This window comes from Haemaphysalis longicornis, unplaced genomic scaffold (assembly GCF_048455015.1).
Source record: "Haemaphysalis longicornis isolate Haplotype H1 unplaced genomic scaffold, Haemaphysalis longicornis Haplotype H1 scaffold_5, whole genome shotgun sequence".
Taxonomy (NCBI): domain Eukaryota; kingdom Metazoa; phylum Arthropoda; class Arachnida; order Ixodida; family Ixodidae; genus Haemaphysalis; species Haemaphysalis longicornis.
The window spans coordinates 176,390,463-176,409,061 of record NW_027526385.1 but is presented as its reverse complement, the minus strand read 5'-3'; the positions used below and the strand labels follow the sequence as shown (position 1 = coordinate 176,409,061).

General features: G+C 47.7%; 1 protein-coding gene across 1 annotated transcript in view; it reads left to right on the top strand.

Moving 5' to 3' along the window:
• LOC144139524 (uncharacterized) overlaps positions 1-9,717 on the top strand; it is a 49,679-nt gene extending 39,962 nt beyond the window's left edge. The window contains exon 2 of the mRNA XM_077671838.1: positions 6,495-9,717. Within this exon, the coding sequence (XP_077527964.1) occupies positions 6,495-9,080 (2,586 nt within the window). The 3' untranslated portion in view covers positions 9,081-9,717. The remainder of the gene's footprint in view (positions 1-6,494) is intronic.
• The last annotated feature ends 8,882 nt before the right edge of the window (positions 9,718-18,599 follow it).

The following is an 18,599-nucleotide window of genomic DNA, read 5'->3' as shown; positions in this document are numbered from 1 at the left end:
AGCTACTCTATGTCATGGTTACCAGCATTAGTTTTTGGAGGGACACATACGGTCCGTAGATCAAAAAATTCGATTTAAAAAGTTCTAGAGCGTTATCAGCAAAACCGTTTCTCGTCAAGGTGCTTTAAGTGATGCCCTTTCATTTGGGATAGAGAATATATACTCGACAAAAATCGGTTGTCTTTCCCTTTAAGTTTACTTTAATATGGCGCCAAGTTTCCGCTCCATATGTCATCGCCGGCAGGACGCATTGTCTGTATATTCTTTTCAGTAAAAAACGGTGGTGACTGTTCGTTATTTGAAAGTGTTTACAGAGTGCACACGAGCCCACACCTATTCTGCGCCGGATTTCTTTTTCGTGGTTGGTATCAGCATAGACAACATGTCGGAGGTATATATAATTTGTGTTCTAGTGTTTCGTTACATATGCTGAGCATGGTGCTTTTAGCATGTATATTTATTATTACTTGGTATTTATTGATATTCAGTTTGAGCCTCACCGCCACGTTTTATGATTATAGTTGCTGAAGCATATTTTTGCAGGCGTTCTCCACTCAATTTGCTAGAATATGTCGTCTGCAAACATCGAGTTCCTCTAGTACTGTCCGATTATCCGTGATTCTGTGTTTCCCAGTCATGCTTTCGAAATACCCCCTCCATACATGCTGTGAACAATTTTGGCGAGTTTGTATCTCCCTGTCGCACGCGCTTTCGGACCGGGAATTTGTCGCTTTGCTTGTGAAGGATTATCTTGCCCTACAGCCTTCATATATGTCATCTAGGAGTTTTATGCATTCTCCTAATATGCCTGGTCTTCCAATGCCTCCAGCACTCTTGCGTGTGCTTGTTGAATCACACGGTTGTTATATTCTATGAATGCCTTGTAAAAACGATTGTTGTTATACTCTGCGGATTTTTCTGGTTGACGACATAGATGTGATCCATTGCTGAGTATCCTTTCCAAAACTGAGGATGCCATCTGGGTGGATAATCTAGGCTGTCACTTGTGTGGTTAGCTGTTAGTTTAGTGAACAGCTTATATGCAGCTGAGAGTAGGCTGAAGGGTGTGTAGTTCTTAAGGTCTTTGGTGTCTCCCTCCTTGTGAATCAGGATTAAGCGGGGAACACATGGGCGGGGAGGGACGCGTCTGTGCACGCGATTCCCCGTTCCGGTAGCCGGAACGGCCCCCGCCTGGCACCCAACACCGGGTCTCCGCATGCGTCAAACCTGCTAGATATTTTCCGCCGCTGCAGGGGGCGGCAGCCAATAACAGCACGAGGCGCGTAAGCGTCATTTATGACGTTTCGCGCGGGTTTCAAAGTGGAGTCTCCGCTCCTGGATTTCGCGAGGTGGCTTTCTCCTGCGCCGCAGCCATGAGCAGCTCAAGGGCGGCCCGCATAGCCGAAAACGATCTGCTGATATCTCTGGTACGAGCAGAACCAAATATATGGGATCAAAAAACAACTCCGTATCGCTTTCGCTTGCCTTGTAACTGCAAAAGACCACGCTGCATAAAGTAAAATTAAGAGCAACATCTCTGAGAAGTGTCGGCATTGCAGTGTTTTTTTCTCCGTGTAGTCAGCGAAGGCTTCCTTTATCGTGGCTGATTCATGTGAAAAGAACAACTTCATGTGAAAAGAACAACCATCGAAACCATATTCTTGCCACATTGAATGAGAAAAGCATTTGCAGAAATCCACATAATTGTCGATAATGCGTAGCATTCTTACGCCGCTAATATTCATTGAGTTTTTTAGAGACAGATTTGGCTATGAGTAGCCTAATACGTTGGGGTATTTTATTTTGATTTTTTATTTTGTTTCCTTTCGCCAATGATCTAAATTACACCATTATATTGATTAAGCACTTGACCAATAGTGTGTTTTTCCGCAGATGACAGGCGTAGTGCTGGTTTCGTCCGTTTGCGCGATTATTTATTCGTGTTGTCGTTCTTTTCCGGGCCTTTTTAGTTGAGTCTTCGTTTTTGAGAGGACATGCATAAGATGCATTTTTTTAAATTTCGTCTTCATTTTTGCGAAATGGTTATATTGTGTATTTGGGGGGGGGGGATATTGTGTTTTGCCATTTACCTTCATTACGCTATCACAACGATTAAATGCGTTACTTCCGCCAGTTATGCATTGTTGTGGAACTGCAGGGCGTTACATGACTGGCTCGTCTCCGCAATTTTTTTTCGTAATTTCAACGTTCTTTTGTCGGCTTTTTTCAGTTACGTCTTCGTTTTCGAGCAGATGTAAGACATATTTTTTTGGTAAGTTCACTGTTGTGATTATTTATTTTTTCTATTTTTGTAGTACATTTTAGTTTCTCAAAACTCCGCTTGGCCAATTATATCCATTTACGCTATTAATGAATATAATTGGCCCTAATTACTTAAAGCAACAATCTCCTACGAGAGGAAATCACGAGCATCGCGGGGCACCCAGGAGAACTCCGTCAGGCGTCAATGCGGCCCTTGCGCGGGCTGCCAAAGGCTGCATGCACGCACGACGGAACGGGGCGGAGCTGAGCGGCCCGACGCGTCGACGGCACCCGTGCACCATGTGTCTCCAATTCCACCAAACGGCGGCGGGGAGCGGTTTCCGGAACGTTTACCGGCGCCGAAAACCGGCTGCAAAGACGGACATGTGTCCGGCCCTTTATGTATGCGTTTTTCCCGGGTAGGGGCACGCTTACAGTCTTTGCTCATTTTAAAAATAGTGCAGCAAGTGTTTCCAGTACAATATTTCCTCCCTCTAAAATATCTACGGTTATACTGCCGTCACCTGGAGCTTCTCCTCTTTTCATGGCCTTGAAAGCGTTTTCTATTCGTCTTTGATTACTAGTGGGACATCACGAGCTAAGGTCGTACGCTCAGTATAGTTTCCTTTGGTCTAATGTCGCTGCTGTGTAGCCTGGTGTAAAATGGTTCAGCTACTTTTATTATCTCGTCCATCTTGTGTGTAATGTCACCCTGCTCGTCTGTGAGTGCTTACGTTCTGTCTTTGACAATGGATTGCTTCTTTTTAGTTGCTCTTAAGCTTCCTCCTATATCCAGCGTTTACTTCATTACGGCCGAGTTGCACATACGAATGTAGTTTCGTTTTATTTCTGTTAATTTCGAAAGCTCTGCAAATTCAACTTGATCTGCCGTACTCGAACCTTTCATGTTCTTACGTTTTGCAATCAGTTCCTTCGTTTTCTGAGTTGTCAGTTTGTTTTCTCCAGGCTACTTCTCCCACAGATGCTGCTGATTCTTTTATTGCCGTTGTTAGGTTGTCATTTGACATGTCTACACTACCCTCGTTCTCCCCGGTTAAAAGCGCGAAGTAGTTTTGAAGTTTTCTTTTAAAGTCCCGTATTGTGGCTCTGACTCCATTCTTTGTTTTTACTTTTCACAAGTTTGCTTCTTTTTCTTTGATACTGTGCCTTTTTTGCATCTTACCGTCCTATGATTGGTGCCCCGAATTTTGCCGAGCACTTTCACTTCCTGCACAATACATAGGTTGTCACTTAAAAGGAATGGAATATTTTTTTACCGTTTGGACCTTTCCTTGTCAATTTCCGATTTTTTCGTTTTCAGAAGAACGTGTTCATTAACTGCAAGTTATTTCTTTCCGCAAGTGTCTCCCCGACTGTTGCGACTGCCTATTCCAAAGTTTCTGAGTGCCCTTTCTCCTATTTGCTTACCTACCTTTGCGTCTCATTACAACCGTGAATGGTGTTCCCTTGTTTATAGATGATTAGACGTTCTCGTAGAAACTTTACGGCCTGATAATTGTATTGAGCTGCTGGCGCATAGGATTTTACTATTTTTAGCGTGTGTCGCTTCCTTAGCTTGATCACAACCACTGGGACCCTTTCATTAGTTCTAAAGACTTCCTTTCTTTCCTCTGTGCATTAAGAATCCCGCCCTGTGCTTTTGCTTTTGTAATGTCCTCGGTAGCACAGAATATGCCCGCTAGTGAGCTCCATGAAGCCTTCTCCTGTTCTTCTGACGTCGCTTAACGCTATAATATCCCACTTAATGTCCTGGAGCTTCTCAGTGCTACAGCCAAGCCTCCCTCGCTAGACAAAGTGCGCGCGTTGAACGTTTCCCGGGTCAAATTCTAATGGTGGCCTGTCCGGGCCCAGAGATTCTTAGCACCCTCTGCTGTATCCCTAGCCTAGCCGCCGATATGGTCAGGTGCTCTACAGCTGCTGGCGACTGAGGGGCTAGCCTTCATTGTTTAGTCATAGGAAGTGGAATCCAACTACTGCACCAGGGTGGTCAGGCCTTTGGTGAGGCAGTGTTGTTTGTGTTCCTGAGAGCATTTCTAGCGTTATTGACCTATATTCTTTAGCCTCAGGTATCCGCAATGATGGTTACTTCCAAAGTAGGCAGCACTCCATACCTGTAAGGGGTATGCTAAAAAGCGTTGTGCATTGTTATGTAGGTTGTCCTTAATTTGAATAGGCAGCTACTTCCCCTGTCTGCAGGTGCTAACCCTCTGTTACTGGAAATGGGCTACCACAACAAGATGATTTTGAAAGCGAGAGAATTACTTCACTTCGCCTGAGAAAGAAAGACACAGAAAGAGAACATGAAAATCGCCAAGGGAGAAAATTCAGTCACATGAAGCTTCACGTGGCGGTCATTTTTGTACCCTGAAATTTTTGTGTGGCGTCAAGCTCGCACAGCACACAAGCGTTAGCCCACTGCCGGGATGAAATGTCGGGGACCATGTGGCCCCACCTTGGTTTGTCCCGTCGCGACCAACGCGTGCACTCTGTGCGCTATAGCCGCAGTGATCAGACCCTCCTTACATGTACGCCAAAGGAGGCAAGCACTTTGCTGTCGTGTGGCTACCTCTACGGCTGTAACTTCACATATGTATGGCAACAGAGTATTCCCTTGTTTGGCTCGCTCCACCCCCCTTACAGGTACTCCAGCCACGTATTCCGTACCTGGGCTCTCAACCTTTCTTCGTTTTTCTGGAAGAACACCATTTGCTTCAAAGGCGTATGCGAAGCAATCTAGCTCATATTTGAAGTTGCCATGCAAGTTTATGAGGCCGTTGTGTCTGCACAGCCGTTGTGTCTGCACAGGGGATCGTAGACGGTGGGATGTATAGCTCGTAATGTGTGGGTACGTATTGGTCTGGAGTTGACGAAGAGGAGTATCTTGGGGCCTCGAAAGTTGCTCAGAGACTGGAGGTATCGCATTTGGCCTAGCCTGTAATGCTCTGTGATGACCTTGTACGTGAGAAGGATGTAACCTGTCCTTTCCGCTTCTTGTAGCGGTGCTCCACTGACCAAATCTCGAGCTAAGGCGTGCGGTGCCTTGTTTCCGCAGAGAGGCTAAGGCCGAGACGGTCGTTATGCTTCTCCGAGGTGGGCGTTGAAGGATGCTGGAAATTCTTTCTGTACACGGCTTGGTAGTCCGTGATGATAGTGGATGCTGGGGTTTGGGCAACTGCCAGGGCGATTGCAGTGTTGTCGGCTTGTAGCACCATGGCGTTCCGCAATGTTAAGCTGATGCGGAGAGATTAAAGTGTGGTAGTTAATATACCCTGCACGTTTAACATTCAGAACTCACCCCCTCCATTCACTATAGCTTTTTTTTAATGTTAAACGTCAAATTTACTAGAGTAGGTCCCGCAATCACCTCGATTTTTGGCTTCGGTGTTGAGACAGCTTGTTGGTTTTGAAACAGTCCGGGAGTTGTGCATAACAAGCTAGAGCTCCCTTTTTAATCATTTTGCATTCAACTGCCCAGTATATTTCCCAATCACTGGTTCAGTGGGAACTGAACATGTGAATGAGAACTGAATTGGCAAGAAAAACAGTCAACGTGGAAACGGGGAAACTAGCCTGTTAGGCTTAAGCGTCGCGCCTGGAGGCCAGTGACATAGAGTGGCCTAAGTAGAGCGTAAGAGCGCTTACACGTTCGCCTGCTGAAATTGAATTTATTGAAAATACTTTCAAGGCAGGTAGCGCATAACAGAAAAGAGTGGTAAGATACATACATAAGCAGCAGTTGTTTTACAAAAACAGCATACATACACAAATCACGAAGAAATTACAAAAGAGCGATTCAACAAGGAGCGTTGTGAAGGGCTGCTTTGAAGAGAGTGGCATCAACGATGGCAGTGATGGCTGGAAAGAGGTGGTTCATACTACACTGGTTTTTGGGATAAGTGATTTATGATACACATCAGTAGCACCAGCGCTCGTGGAATAAACATTTATTCCTCCTCCTCCATCAGTACGACCATATGGTAGACCAACTTTGCTGAAATTGTCAATTCGAGACGACACGTAACGGGGGGGGGGGGGGAGTGATAAGTTGATCCTTTAAAGTAGGGTTGTGATGATAAATTTTTTGAAACAATCAATTTACAATGCGCGGTGGTTTGAGTTTGTGACACTCCATGCGTGCGACATTCCCAGTTACAGGAAATAATAGGCAAGCGCTTCAAAAACCCTCATTGAATGCTATTTCTTCTTCGCAGGGTCGGCGTCATTCAAGTGACTCTGCAGCGGCTGCTCCAGACCAATCCTTGAGGCGGACACCCGAATGGGCCTTGGGTGGCGATGGGGCCAGTAATTTCCAGAGAAGCTCATTCGCTGGGGCCTGTGAAGACGACGGGCTGCGAAGAGATTACGGCGGTGGTTTTGGCCGTGGAAGTGGAAATGAACGCTGCAAGAGGTTTTGCTGGCGTCCACGTGGTCCCCGTCGCGGGGGGCCGCCTTTCACGGGCTCGGATGACTTCCGATTCTCAGCGAGATTTCCCGACAGTCCGCGGTTTCGCTTCCACCGAGAACCAGCGCTTCTGCCCACACCGCCTCGGGCACTCTTTCGCGGTGGTCGGCATGCTGGGGCAAATCTTGAAGGACCTTGTCGGCGGCCGTGCTTTTACCCCCCTTATGAACGAAGCGATCGTGGCTTTGGCTCCCTCGGTAGCCCGTCATTGCCAGGCAACGCACGGTGTTGTCCTGAATGGGACTCCCCTTGTGATGATCGGGAAACTACAAATGATGCGTGCGAATCGGCATACCACGGTTTTTACGGGGTCCCACTTGGGAAAGACCGGCAACAGTCTGCTGAAGATTGCTATGCGCCTGCGAGGGCGAAAGTCGCGAAAAAGCCGAATGCTCGTGAAACGTCACCTTCCAGACCTGTTCTGGATTCCCCTAGTGATGCTACGGCATTCGCAACATCGCAGAATGCGTTGCCGCGCAGGGAAGAGGAAATAAGCAATTTCCCGCGGTTTGTACCTGTGGCGAAACTTCCCGTGCAGGAGAGAAATAATCCTGTTCCAGACGGCAAAGTTGCGCCGAAGCCGCGGCCGTGCACCAGCGAGGAAAAGCTGAAGAACCTAGCACCCGTTAGGTCGGAAAACGCTACCTTTAGATTCGGTGCCGAAGCGAAGATTCCAAGGACCAATGTTGTATGCGGTTCTGGTATGGACTCTTCTACTGAGAAACAGAACTCCGCATCGGCTGAGACACATAACTCCCACAAGGAGCTCAGGTCTTCGATAAAACAAAACGAAGGAGCAGTACCCTTGAGGGGGAGTGTTACTGATGCCAAGGCAGCGCTGCATTCTGAGGTTCGCCGCAGGACGGTGACTGTGGCTGCGCGACCTGCCAATCTAGAAGAAGCAGGTGGAAGAGCGTCTAGCAGCGAATCTGGACAGAAGAAAACTATTCGGCTACAAACGCCTGAATGCGCTGCGTCAACGGTTACCACGACAGCGCCTTTAGAAGATTTAGGGATAAGACAAAGCCGCGCGAAAGAAATGCCGGCAAATTTGAGCTCCGCTAACGATTCCTATCCTAAACAAGCACACCCAATGTGCGAATTATTGGCAAAACGTACTACCGTAATCAGGAGCCCTGACTCTTCTACCGTGGTGGCTGAAGGCGGTATGTGTTCACTGAAAACGTTAGGAATAGCTCGTGGGGATGGCAGCCCCACCGACAATGGAATCCAACAGACGGGTAGTGTTCGCGCCCAGAAAGGCGGACGGCTATCTAATTCAGGATGTAATCAAGAAAAGCGGGGTGTTCCTGCATCCGCAACACTATCACGGCCTGCCCAACCACAAATGACGACTCGCGGCGTCTCGACAACAAGCTACGCACCTACGTACAATATGCAAGACGACCGAGACATATTTGCCGAACCTTTTTTTTCGGAGGAATATTTTTGCGAAGTGGAAGACGACGAAATCCGACCCGACGTCGATAAGGTGCCTTCGTCATCTCGTCCGAACCCTGCCCACTCCAAATGTCGACAACGGAAGGTGGTGGAAACGAGACAGGCAGGCGTCAGTGACGCATCACGTCGACCATCCGAGTACCCTCTTCGATCAGATGTCACAACTTGTCCACCCAACGATACGGTGCCTGCAGGTGCCATCCAGGAGATACGCTCCCGCATAGAAGACTGGTTGAATTCATGTTTCTCAACCGCAGTTGGCGAAAGTGTCCCTCCAGAAACAGCACAACAGCGTGTCGACCAACAGGAGACAGCTCGTTCTGCTTCAGATCTCACATTCCCGGAAGGCCTTCTCGACCCCGCTCCCGAAGTGATCGTCATCGACGACGATAGCGCAAGTATTCCTGACAATGTTCCGCCCGAACCGCGTGGCCGCTTCGATGAGGAGCCCTACAGAGCAGAGACGGCAAGCCGACATCCAACGAGCGTGCGACCTGAGGGCACGCCATCGCAGTTGGCTGCCAATGTCTCGGCGGTTGCTCCCCCAAGCCTTCAGGAGGAAAGGTTCGAATTCCAGTCATACAGCGCGCTCAGTCTGCTAGACTTATGTGGAGACCCGGAACGACGGCAGCGCGCACACGAGCTGTACACTTGGGGCAAGGCCCTGGATGCGACAGAACGCGCCGCTGATGAGATTCGCCGCTTGTCTGGCGAAGCCGTGGAACGCCGGCGCGTGAAATTCAAGGGCGTGACGCCGGCGCTCAGGAAGCTGGCAAGACTGCACTGGGAATTGTCGCCGACTGGTTGCCCTGGAATAAAGCAGCTACGCGACCTGGTCGCTGCGAACCGGCGCGGCGCTGAAGGCGGCTGTTAGGAGCTCAAGCCTTGAGGTCCCGGGAGCATCGGACATCCCGCGTTTTGGGAGGGTTTAAAAACTTGTATTCGGCGCCCATTGCTAACTGGGCCTGTGCTTCACTCCCTTTTTGTAGAAATTTGTTGCGCCAACATTTTCAGTAAGGCGTTAGTTCCGCTGTATGCTATAGTTCAGTTCTTACACAATCTCACTGCTTACCTGCTACAGTTTTGTTCGCGCTGCGAAGAAGGCTGGGAGGCTACGCGAGGGTGGCTATCTGTGTTCCTTTACGGGGTTCGAAGTGAGATTGTGATCGTTACGGCTTTAAATGATTTCTTGTTAAAATATGTTCCAGTGGAACTATATATGGCGGCCTTCGCACACTTTGCTGCGCGAAAAACGAGATTGCCGCGTTTAGTTTTCGTTGCAGTGATTTCACGCCCACTGTGGAACGGGATTGAGAAGTGCTGTCCGGCGGGGCGAGGATCGCTCACGTGCCAAATGCGCATGTAGCTGTGTAACTGACGCGAAGGGCTGTTATTGCCTGGCCGCATTGCTTGGCCATTTGGTTATCACGTTCATTTTGTGCTCCCCAGCATATTATGTAAGGGACCTCTTCGGAACCGTTGACGTTACCGTCCGCGACGGGCTTCAAAATATAAATGCGTTTGTGTTTTGGGTGGACGTGGAGCAATTACTTTAGTGAGTGCACCTCTTTTTTTCCACATTTCCCAGAGGCTTGATGTCATAAATCGTTAATTGGAACCAGATATTAAGTTCTACTGTGTTCTACCCCCGAAGCACAGGTGAATTTTGAAGAAAGACAAGGTTGTATTTTTTATACTTGTGATGGAGGCGCCTGCAATGTGTTGTGTGAGACGGTTTTTGCCGGTTCCCCATCAGCGTTAAGCGGAGTCCCCGTTACCGCAGTTGGAACAGTCGGATTGAAAACACGTGATCTTCAATTGGGACCCCGCACTGTTTCTATCAAAACTATGGTTCTGTTACAGCTATCTTGTTTCGTGTTTACCTTACGTTACAAGGATTTAACGATTAACGTGATAATGTTAGTCAAATTAACGTGACTGTTAGTCTATTGTCTGACGTGGCGGAAAGTTACTCTATTGTCTGACGTGGCGCTATCCTTATTACTCTATGAAATTCTTCTGCTGACAAAAGTGAAAGCACTGCCTGTAAATTGACGGCGCAAGGGCGGCCAAAGCGTCTTGTTTTTGAATAAACAAATTTTCATTAACGTTTTTCATGTCTTCCCTTGTGGCGTCTCTGCTGCACCTTCGATACCAAATAACGTCTCCCAGTCGCCAACGAATGCGGGAGGTGCTGGCTAGTGGCATATTGAGATCGAGTAACCAAATTGGTTGTTGTAGCCGAAGGTACCAGTAATATTCGTTTTTTTACTCCAAAGAAGTATATGTGTAACCCCCCCCCCCCCCCCCCCCAGTTTTAATTTCTGTGTCATCGATTTACTCGGCGCCACCGGTGCTCCTCCTCACCACCGCTCGCACTCTTTCACAACTATTTTCCCCCTCGCCTGCACCGATGCCCCTTTGGCGACTTGCGCAGTCGGCAGCTAACGGTGGTAGTGCGATTTGATGATGGCGGAAAATAAAGGGAAGCACGAATGCGCGCAAAAATGCACTATAGAATTTTGTGCGGAGCGCGAGCTACAGTCTTCTCGGTCACGGCGCATTTCTGGTGCGTCTCAAGAAGTGTTCGCGTGATCAGCGAACGCCCGGCCGCGTGCGTTACGCTGCTGCTAGCTCGCAGCGCGTGGCTGCCGCCGGCCAGCATGCTGCAAATCGTGTTTCAACCTCGCGCGCAAACGTCACGCGGTTCGAATTAGCCCCGCACAAAGGAGCATCGAGCACGTTGTTGCAAATCGTGTTTGGACCTCCCGCGCAAATGTCACGCGGTCTGGATTAGCGTAGAATGGATCAGCGTCTGGGGGAGGGCGCTCCTTGGTGGGGACGCATGAGACGTGCGAGGGAAGATGACGCAGTAGCCGCAAGTGTCGTATTACACCTCACCCTTCTTTAGAGGCTCCTCTCAGTTTTCTTACGTCGCCGCTGCATTCGCTCACTCCATTAAGCGGCCCTAAGCCGCTCGCGCGAAGCCCAGGTAACGGCTGCCAAAGGCCTGCCCCCTAAAACTACCGAAAGCCGCCGTCACCGTTTGCGGTGAAATTCCATTTCGCCAAGTAGCTGCGAACCCCTCCCGATTGAAAATAAACGCCCAGTTGGAACGACGGCGTGAGCCGATATTTTGTTTTCGGCTTAAAAGGCCTTCCGAGTGATATTTTCGCCCGTGTCTTTCATACCTAAGTATGCGCCATTAACGGTTAGCGGTTTATTTGTGCACGGTTTGTGGGTGGAGAAAGGAGGGCGTGCACGCGCAGCGAGGCTTCATGCCTCTACCGATGAAATACCGGTTGTGCTGGTGGGAGATTTAGATGTAGAAATTACATGGCTCAATGCGCTTAGTCGGCTGTCGCGGGTGTGGGTTGATGTGTTACACAGACACCTTACACAGACATTAAGATGCCTACGAGGGGGAAGGGAAACGGGCCTGCACATGTTTGTACGCTAGAATAGAGCTCAAGAGCTTTCAGATTTTAAATCATTGTGTAACGGATGCATGCCGTTCATATGGAGGAAAACGAGCAAGTATTGAAGCGTTGACCTGAACACAAGCGCGAACGGGCGCAAAAACAACGGAAAGCTGCTGGAGCCGCCGTTACTGCCTCAAGTTCAGCTCGTGGAGCAGCGGAGAATCTCTCCCGGATGAACAGCAACTGACCCGCTTGGAACGCAGCGTGAGCTATGACTTTTTCAGAGGGCTTTCAGTGGATACTTTCGACCGCGTCTGTCACTTCTAAGCACGCGCGCATGACCGGTTGCCGGTTTATGCGTGCGCAGGTTTGTAGGAGGGAGAAGGAGGGGGTCGTGCACGAGCAGCAATAGGTTTCATTCCCCTAATTATGAATGGCACGTCTGGTGTGCTGGTGCGAGGTTTAGACGCGGACGTTAAACGGCGCGAAGGGACCTGTCCAGAGTTCGTAGTGGTAGAGCGGCGGATTGGGTTTTCGTGTTACAGAAACAGTAAGATGATTATTACCAGGCAGGGACACAGGCAGCTCCATGTATGTCTGCAAGAACAAAGCTTGGATCCTTCAGAGGTTCATTCAGCTAATTGGCTAGCATGTATGCTCTATCGCAAATTACTGCAAACGTGTTTTGTTTGGTGCAGTCCGTGGACTGTGTCCAGCTTTGCAGGTCACCCTTCTTCACAGAGTGGAAGGGCACTAATTATTTTTGGTGTCGCGCCTATATATACTGACAAGCATTGTTTCTTTTTTGTGTGTCTTTGTGTAGATTGTAAACTGCGACACTTTGCCTAATGGTAAGCCTGACCGCTTCTAATAACGTTTGCGAACGTGCATAGTTTTGAAATTCAAAAGGGCAAGTTTGGTGCTTTTACAAGCCACAGAAGCTACAGCTTGGCTTTGAGGCGTTCCGCAGTGGATGGCTGTGGATCGATTTCGATTATCTGGGGATGTCTAGAGTTCGGTGAAATCTCGATAAACAAGTGTTTTCGCTCTTGGCTTTCACAAGACATTTAGTTTTTTATTCGCTACGTATTTCCCTTCACATGCAAGCTCACCTTGCACTTATACCTGTACTGTGTTCGTGCATAGTTATAACGAGAGACCGGAACTTTAGGCAAAATGCCAGTTTTTTCCTTCAGTCCGTATCAAGCCTATATACATATAAGAGCGAACTAAGGGAAGGGGAGCATTTTAAGCAATAGTTTATTGTGCCTATAGTGCCTATTTTGACTATATGAGCTTTTTCGTGCCTATTTTGACTGTATGGGATTTTTGGCGCCCAAAAATGCCTTTTTTGTGTTGTAAATGCCTCTTTTAGATATTTCTGAGTCGATGTTGTGCCGGCACTGTTATCGCTTCAGAAGCCCGCAATGGTCGTTTGTTTCACGCCGATTGCGTGAAAAATCCGCGCGTCGTGCCAAACACGTCCAGAAGCCCAAACCATGCCCAACCCGCCACCACCTCAAACTCGCAACCTCGGCCGAGCCGCCAGAAACCCGTGCGCAGCGACACAGTAGCTAAGCTCATCGACGTCACCCCGGTCCGCGCAAACCCTTTCGTTCTATGTCCTGCTGACGTGCTGTGTCCACGGACTAATAGGGAAAACTTCTGCCCACGTGCCATGTCTACTGCTAACGGGATAAAAAGACAGCAAACAAAAAATTAACGCGGCACCGCCGCGTACATGCCTCTCAAGCTCAAAGACGCCTTCTTCGGGAAACCCCGTGCAGATCTCAGACATCAAAGTTTTAAGGTGATGCCACTAACACGTGCACTGTCAGCCGCCAATAACACGTACACCGCCGGCTAGCATGATGCAGTACGCGTAGCACGAAGAAGGAACAAGAAACAGAGCTTAGGAATGGGGTTCTCACCACTTTACAAGGTAGACTTGTCGTGACACCCGTCATCTGCCGCGGCCGGGGCAATCTCTAATGGCATCTGGGAACCTCGCATTAAGGGAATTAGTTCCAAAGAATCTTGCGTGCTGTCGAATGTTGATAATAGGAATATAGCGTATAATTAGTGAATAATGTTATTCCTGCAGCTTCACAAGTCATCCCCTTCTGCAGAACAGAATAGCTCAGTAATTTCCACAGAAGTATTTCACTTCCCTGTACTATCCATGGGATTCATCTGTGTTGTGAAGAGCTGAGGAGCTCGTTCTTCTCCGTCAACGAATCCTTCTGACCTAAGCCAGTCTTGGTCAGAACGTGCACCTCATAAATCAGACGGAACGAAGAAAAGTCCGGCTAAGGCCCCTGGCAGCCTCCGGGCGCCCAAATGAGCTCGCGTTCAACAGCCGCGCGGAATCCTTCTTTGAAGCGCAGTTGTGTCTTCAGGCAGCAGGTAGGTACCTGCACCTCTTCAACCAGAGCCCGTCGTTACCCCTTAAACAACTCGGCTAAGGGCGGAAAACTATACCATAAACTCTCCGGTTTTATCAACACCTTTGCTATAGACAAGTGCATCGCAGCCAAAAGTATTTGCCCCCACGCTACACTTCAACGTGACAGGGCGCATTCGTGTGCTTATTTAGGATTCTTAGCAGAAAGCATTTCACCAGCTGAGAGATTTGGCGCCCCTCTGTTTAAGAATGCTGAGTTCATTTGGGAGGTCCAGGACAAATCCCCCACCATCCCCGAAGGGCCGGTTGATTAAATCTGCCGGACATGCGATTTCTGGATTCCTTCAACTCTCAGCCGTCAAACAAGTCCTAACGGCTTTCGAATGGCAGCGCCGGAGAGAAAGCTGTGGGCTGACGCCCTACCATCGGAGACAAGGGTGTCCACCCCCGCAGTGAGTAGCGAAAATATTGCTTACTAGAATGCCAACACGATCGATGAGTGGCTACGTCCGGGCGCAGTGGAGATATTACGTCTGTTGCCGGCGATCAATAAAGTCTCTTTCAGTTCACTTCACTTGATCCCACGTACTAAAATAACTGCAGGACGTTCTAAGTAGCAAACATTGTGATATTCTAAATGAAATTATATCACGGAGCGTCGCCAAGTACAAGTACGTTCCCCCAACTTGAGTGGACGTCGAGCGTTGTTTTTCCCTCACAATCATCGACTGAAAGGGGGTACAACTTCAGGCAGCAAATCATTGAGATTCGTGTGGCTTTCCGTGGCTTTCAACTTTGTCTTTTGGTGTTGAATCGCCGTCAATTTAGCGTGAATTTTAAAATAACCCTTCTGCTTCTTATTTTACGGAAGAAAATAAAATTACTTTTTCGCAGCACATTATGTGTCCATGGTTTCACTGCAAGTCAAAGATTGGTGCTAAAATATGCTTCTGAAGCGAAAAGGAATTGAGCCTATATATGCCTAAACGGGAGTATTAGGGGCCTATATATGCCTAAATGGCACAACTCAGTGCCTATCATAGGCGCCTAAAACCTGGATTTTTCTTGCCTAAAGTTCCGGTCTGTAGTTATAACGCTGTGAGTTGTGTGGACGCCGCTGTAAAACCTCAGTACAAGAGATACTGTTGCAAGAGGCATTTGTTTAAAAGAGACATTTGAAAATGTTGGTTGATTTCCCTATGTTCGTCATGTTTGCAACACTGCATATAATAGACATGGTTATAAAAGACACCCCTGTAACTAAGTACAACTTGTTTAGCTCCCTATAGCAATTGTTCACTATTTAGAAGAGGCATGATGCGAGAGGGGCCTTATGTGGAAGATCTTCTGGAATATGGCCTTGAGCATGAAGGTTGCTTTCGCATTTAAAAAGTAGCAGAGCTTTTCAACCTTTTGAGGAATTTGTGCTTTCAGATGTTTGATTTCCTGCACTCTGAAGACCTTACAGATCATGTGATCCTGACGCAAGTAAATAGTGCCCTAGAGGATGAACCAGGGGAGGACAACGAGGATATTTTCAGGGCAGAAAGTGTCGGCAGTTGAGGCTTACAATTATAACTGACCACTTTACAGTATTGTGAGCAACAGCCAGGCTTGCAAAGTGCAGTGCTTTACCTTTAGAAGTTGGGAAGGAGGCTAATGCAATCAAGTCATTAAACTACTTTTAATGAATTCTTTGGGCTATCAAGAGCAATTTTCTTGTGCAGTGTTTAAAGAAACTTTGATATTCATTCATAATAACTGATACGGACCGGCTGCTCAGTGCTTTTACAGTTTTTTGTTACAAGATGCCATGGCTAAAAAGACATCTGCCTGGTCCGTCTAGTGTGTCTTGTAACAATGCTTGATTGTCCCCTGGTAGTATATATACATGCGGAATTTTCAACATTTTGTTCTTACTTGTGTAAAGGGAACACGATAACTTCATCTTAAGCATTACCCTGTGTTAATTTTAAAAGTTTTTTTTCTGAATAGCATGCAACTCATGTTTTATTTCTCAGTCCATATGACCCATGTTCAAAAATGTAATTATGCGACAAGCATGGAATCCTTTCTACGTGTCCTGCAAATAAGCTCGGTAGCATATTCATTACCAGCACAGTTCTAGCCTCAGCATAGACAACCCTAGTCACGTTTCTGTTCTGAAAGATGACTTGCTTGCGGGTACGGTTCCTGTTTCGGTACCCAAGAATCCATCCGCTCCGGTCGGATTCGAACGGGTTGAAACGGGTTCGGAGGAAAAGAAGTTTCATTTCATTTCATTTATTATACCCTTAAGGGCCCGGAGGCATTACAGAAAGGGGGGGGGGGGTAACAGGGTTTGCAGGAGTACAATTGAACAAACAAAAAAAAAACAAAAAGGTGAACAAGAAGGCAGGAAAATACAAACAAAGAATACCTTAAGTAAAAATTAAAAAAAAATGTACCAAAGTAACAGTGAAGTCAGCAAACAGAATTCAAAAAGAAAAAAAGCAGCTGAGGCATCAATAGGACCATCAAGACAGAACAGTAGAATTACATCGTTAATGCATTATGCGAACGTGTTGTTAAAGACGATAGTCTTCCATGGGCTACTTAAACCCAGAAAGTCTGGTCTGTCTGTCTGTCTGTCTCTCTGTCTGTCTGTCTGACTGCCTGTCTTTCTGTGACTCGATTGAGCCTCCCGGCCAATGCAAAGTAGATATTGCGCGATAGTCTTATAGACTCACAGCCAAAGGTAAACGTCTAAGCCCGGTTTATATGTTCATACTTGTCAACTTTCTTGAACAAGAACAAGACATTACGCAATTATAAGACAGGAAGTTAGTACACAAGGTATATTTACAGTATTCCTTTATTAAAAAATTCATGGATGCTTGGTTTTTCGATACCAAATGATATTCTACACCTACTGCAGAAAACCACCGTCTGCTGTTCCCCGCGCCACTTCCAGGCGGCATTCGAAAAATCACGCGACAACAGCAACGAAAGATGGTGGTGATGTCCTCAAAGATTTTGGCACGCACCCATAAGAGGAATTGGGCAGGGCTCAACCGGTTTTTCCACTAGCTAGGTTCCACGTTCTGCTTGGAATGCACGTGGAGCACGGCCACGCGGTTCTATAAACCTTGAAGCCGGCCGCCTCGATTCACGCGCGTCACCGCCATACTGCAGCGCTGGCATCGAGGAACCCGGCCTGTAGCAGTGGAACGCGGTAAATTCAAATTGCCTTGAGCAAATCCTGGATGTGTTTACCTTGGGATGAGGGCGACGGTACAGGAACATCATGAGAGTTGAGCGGTAAAGCAAAAGGGGGCATTTCCTTGTCAAGTGTCTACAAAGACTATCATCTTTTGACGACATTAGCAATGAAAGGAGCAGATACACGGCCAATTTTTTTTTCGTTTTACTTCTTGAGTGCTACGTTGTCGTTTCTGTCGGTATGAAAACAAATTCATCATGCAGGTATTTTTATACAGATGTTGACTCGGCCAGCTTGACTACAATAAAGTGCAAAATGTTTTCGATGGGGGCCAATGATTACAACATTAACTGACGGGAAATAAAAGGCTATAAGGGACAATGAATGCTGCCTACATGTGTGGGTGCGAGAGAATTACTCTTTATGGCCACAAGTTTAGATTTATTAATTTATTTTAGTTCAATAATGCACTAAAGTTTATTTTATTCCTCGCTCATAAAACCGTAGTTTCACCACAAACGACAACAATGGGTCTACGTAGCCGCGGCTGCGCCGCCTTGTGCTCCACTCCTATCGCTACCAGTGAAGGGCTGCGCCTCGTTTGCAAATAATGCATCATTGGGGAGCCTCCTTGGCGGGCAGGCTATTTTTCTGAGCAGCACAGAACCAGCCCGTCCGCTATCTCTGTTGGTACCATTAAATGTCGTTGCACACACGCGCACACGCCCACGCGCACACGCCCACGCGCACACACCCACATACGCACACATAGACACTGCATACACGCACGTACACACATACCGGTGTTGCGGAGTGGGGAGCCCCATTTCAATTTCTACTCAAGCAAAATCAATTTGCTGTAATATTCGAAGCGGTCACCTAGCTCAAACCACGCGGACTCGCACATAGCGAACGTAAGCAACGCACCTTCTCTTGTAAAAGCGACTTCCATTCCTTGCCATATCAGCCCACCAGCCCCACTGGTAATCGGGTGCAACTCCACTTCTGGGTGTACCTGGGACAAGTTTCTTAAACATCTGCCTCAAGTTGGATGGCAACACACTCACTCCATCTCAGCATATACAGATTCTCGGAATGACCTCTCAAGCAAACAAGACCAACTCACTACTCATTAGCAAACTTATCACGACAATGACCAATCAGGATACGCACATGATACGCCGGATTGCCACAAAAACCCGTGGCATGGGAGAGGTGCACCTTGTTAGGCTCCTCCAGGCCTTTGTCTTGTCGAGGAATATATACGTTTTAACATACGCTCTGCTCAGCATCACCCAGGCACAGAAGGTCAACACGATGATCCGCAATGCATATAGGGAGGCGAAGCTAAATTTTGCCGGGCGA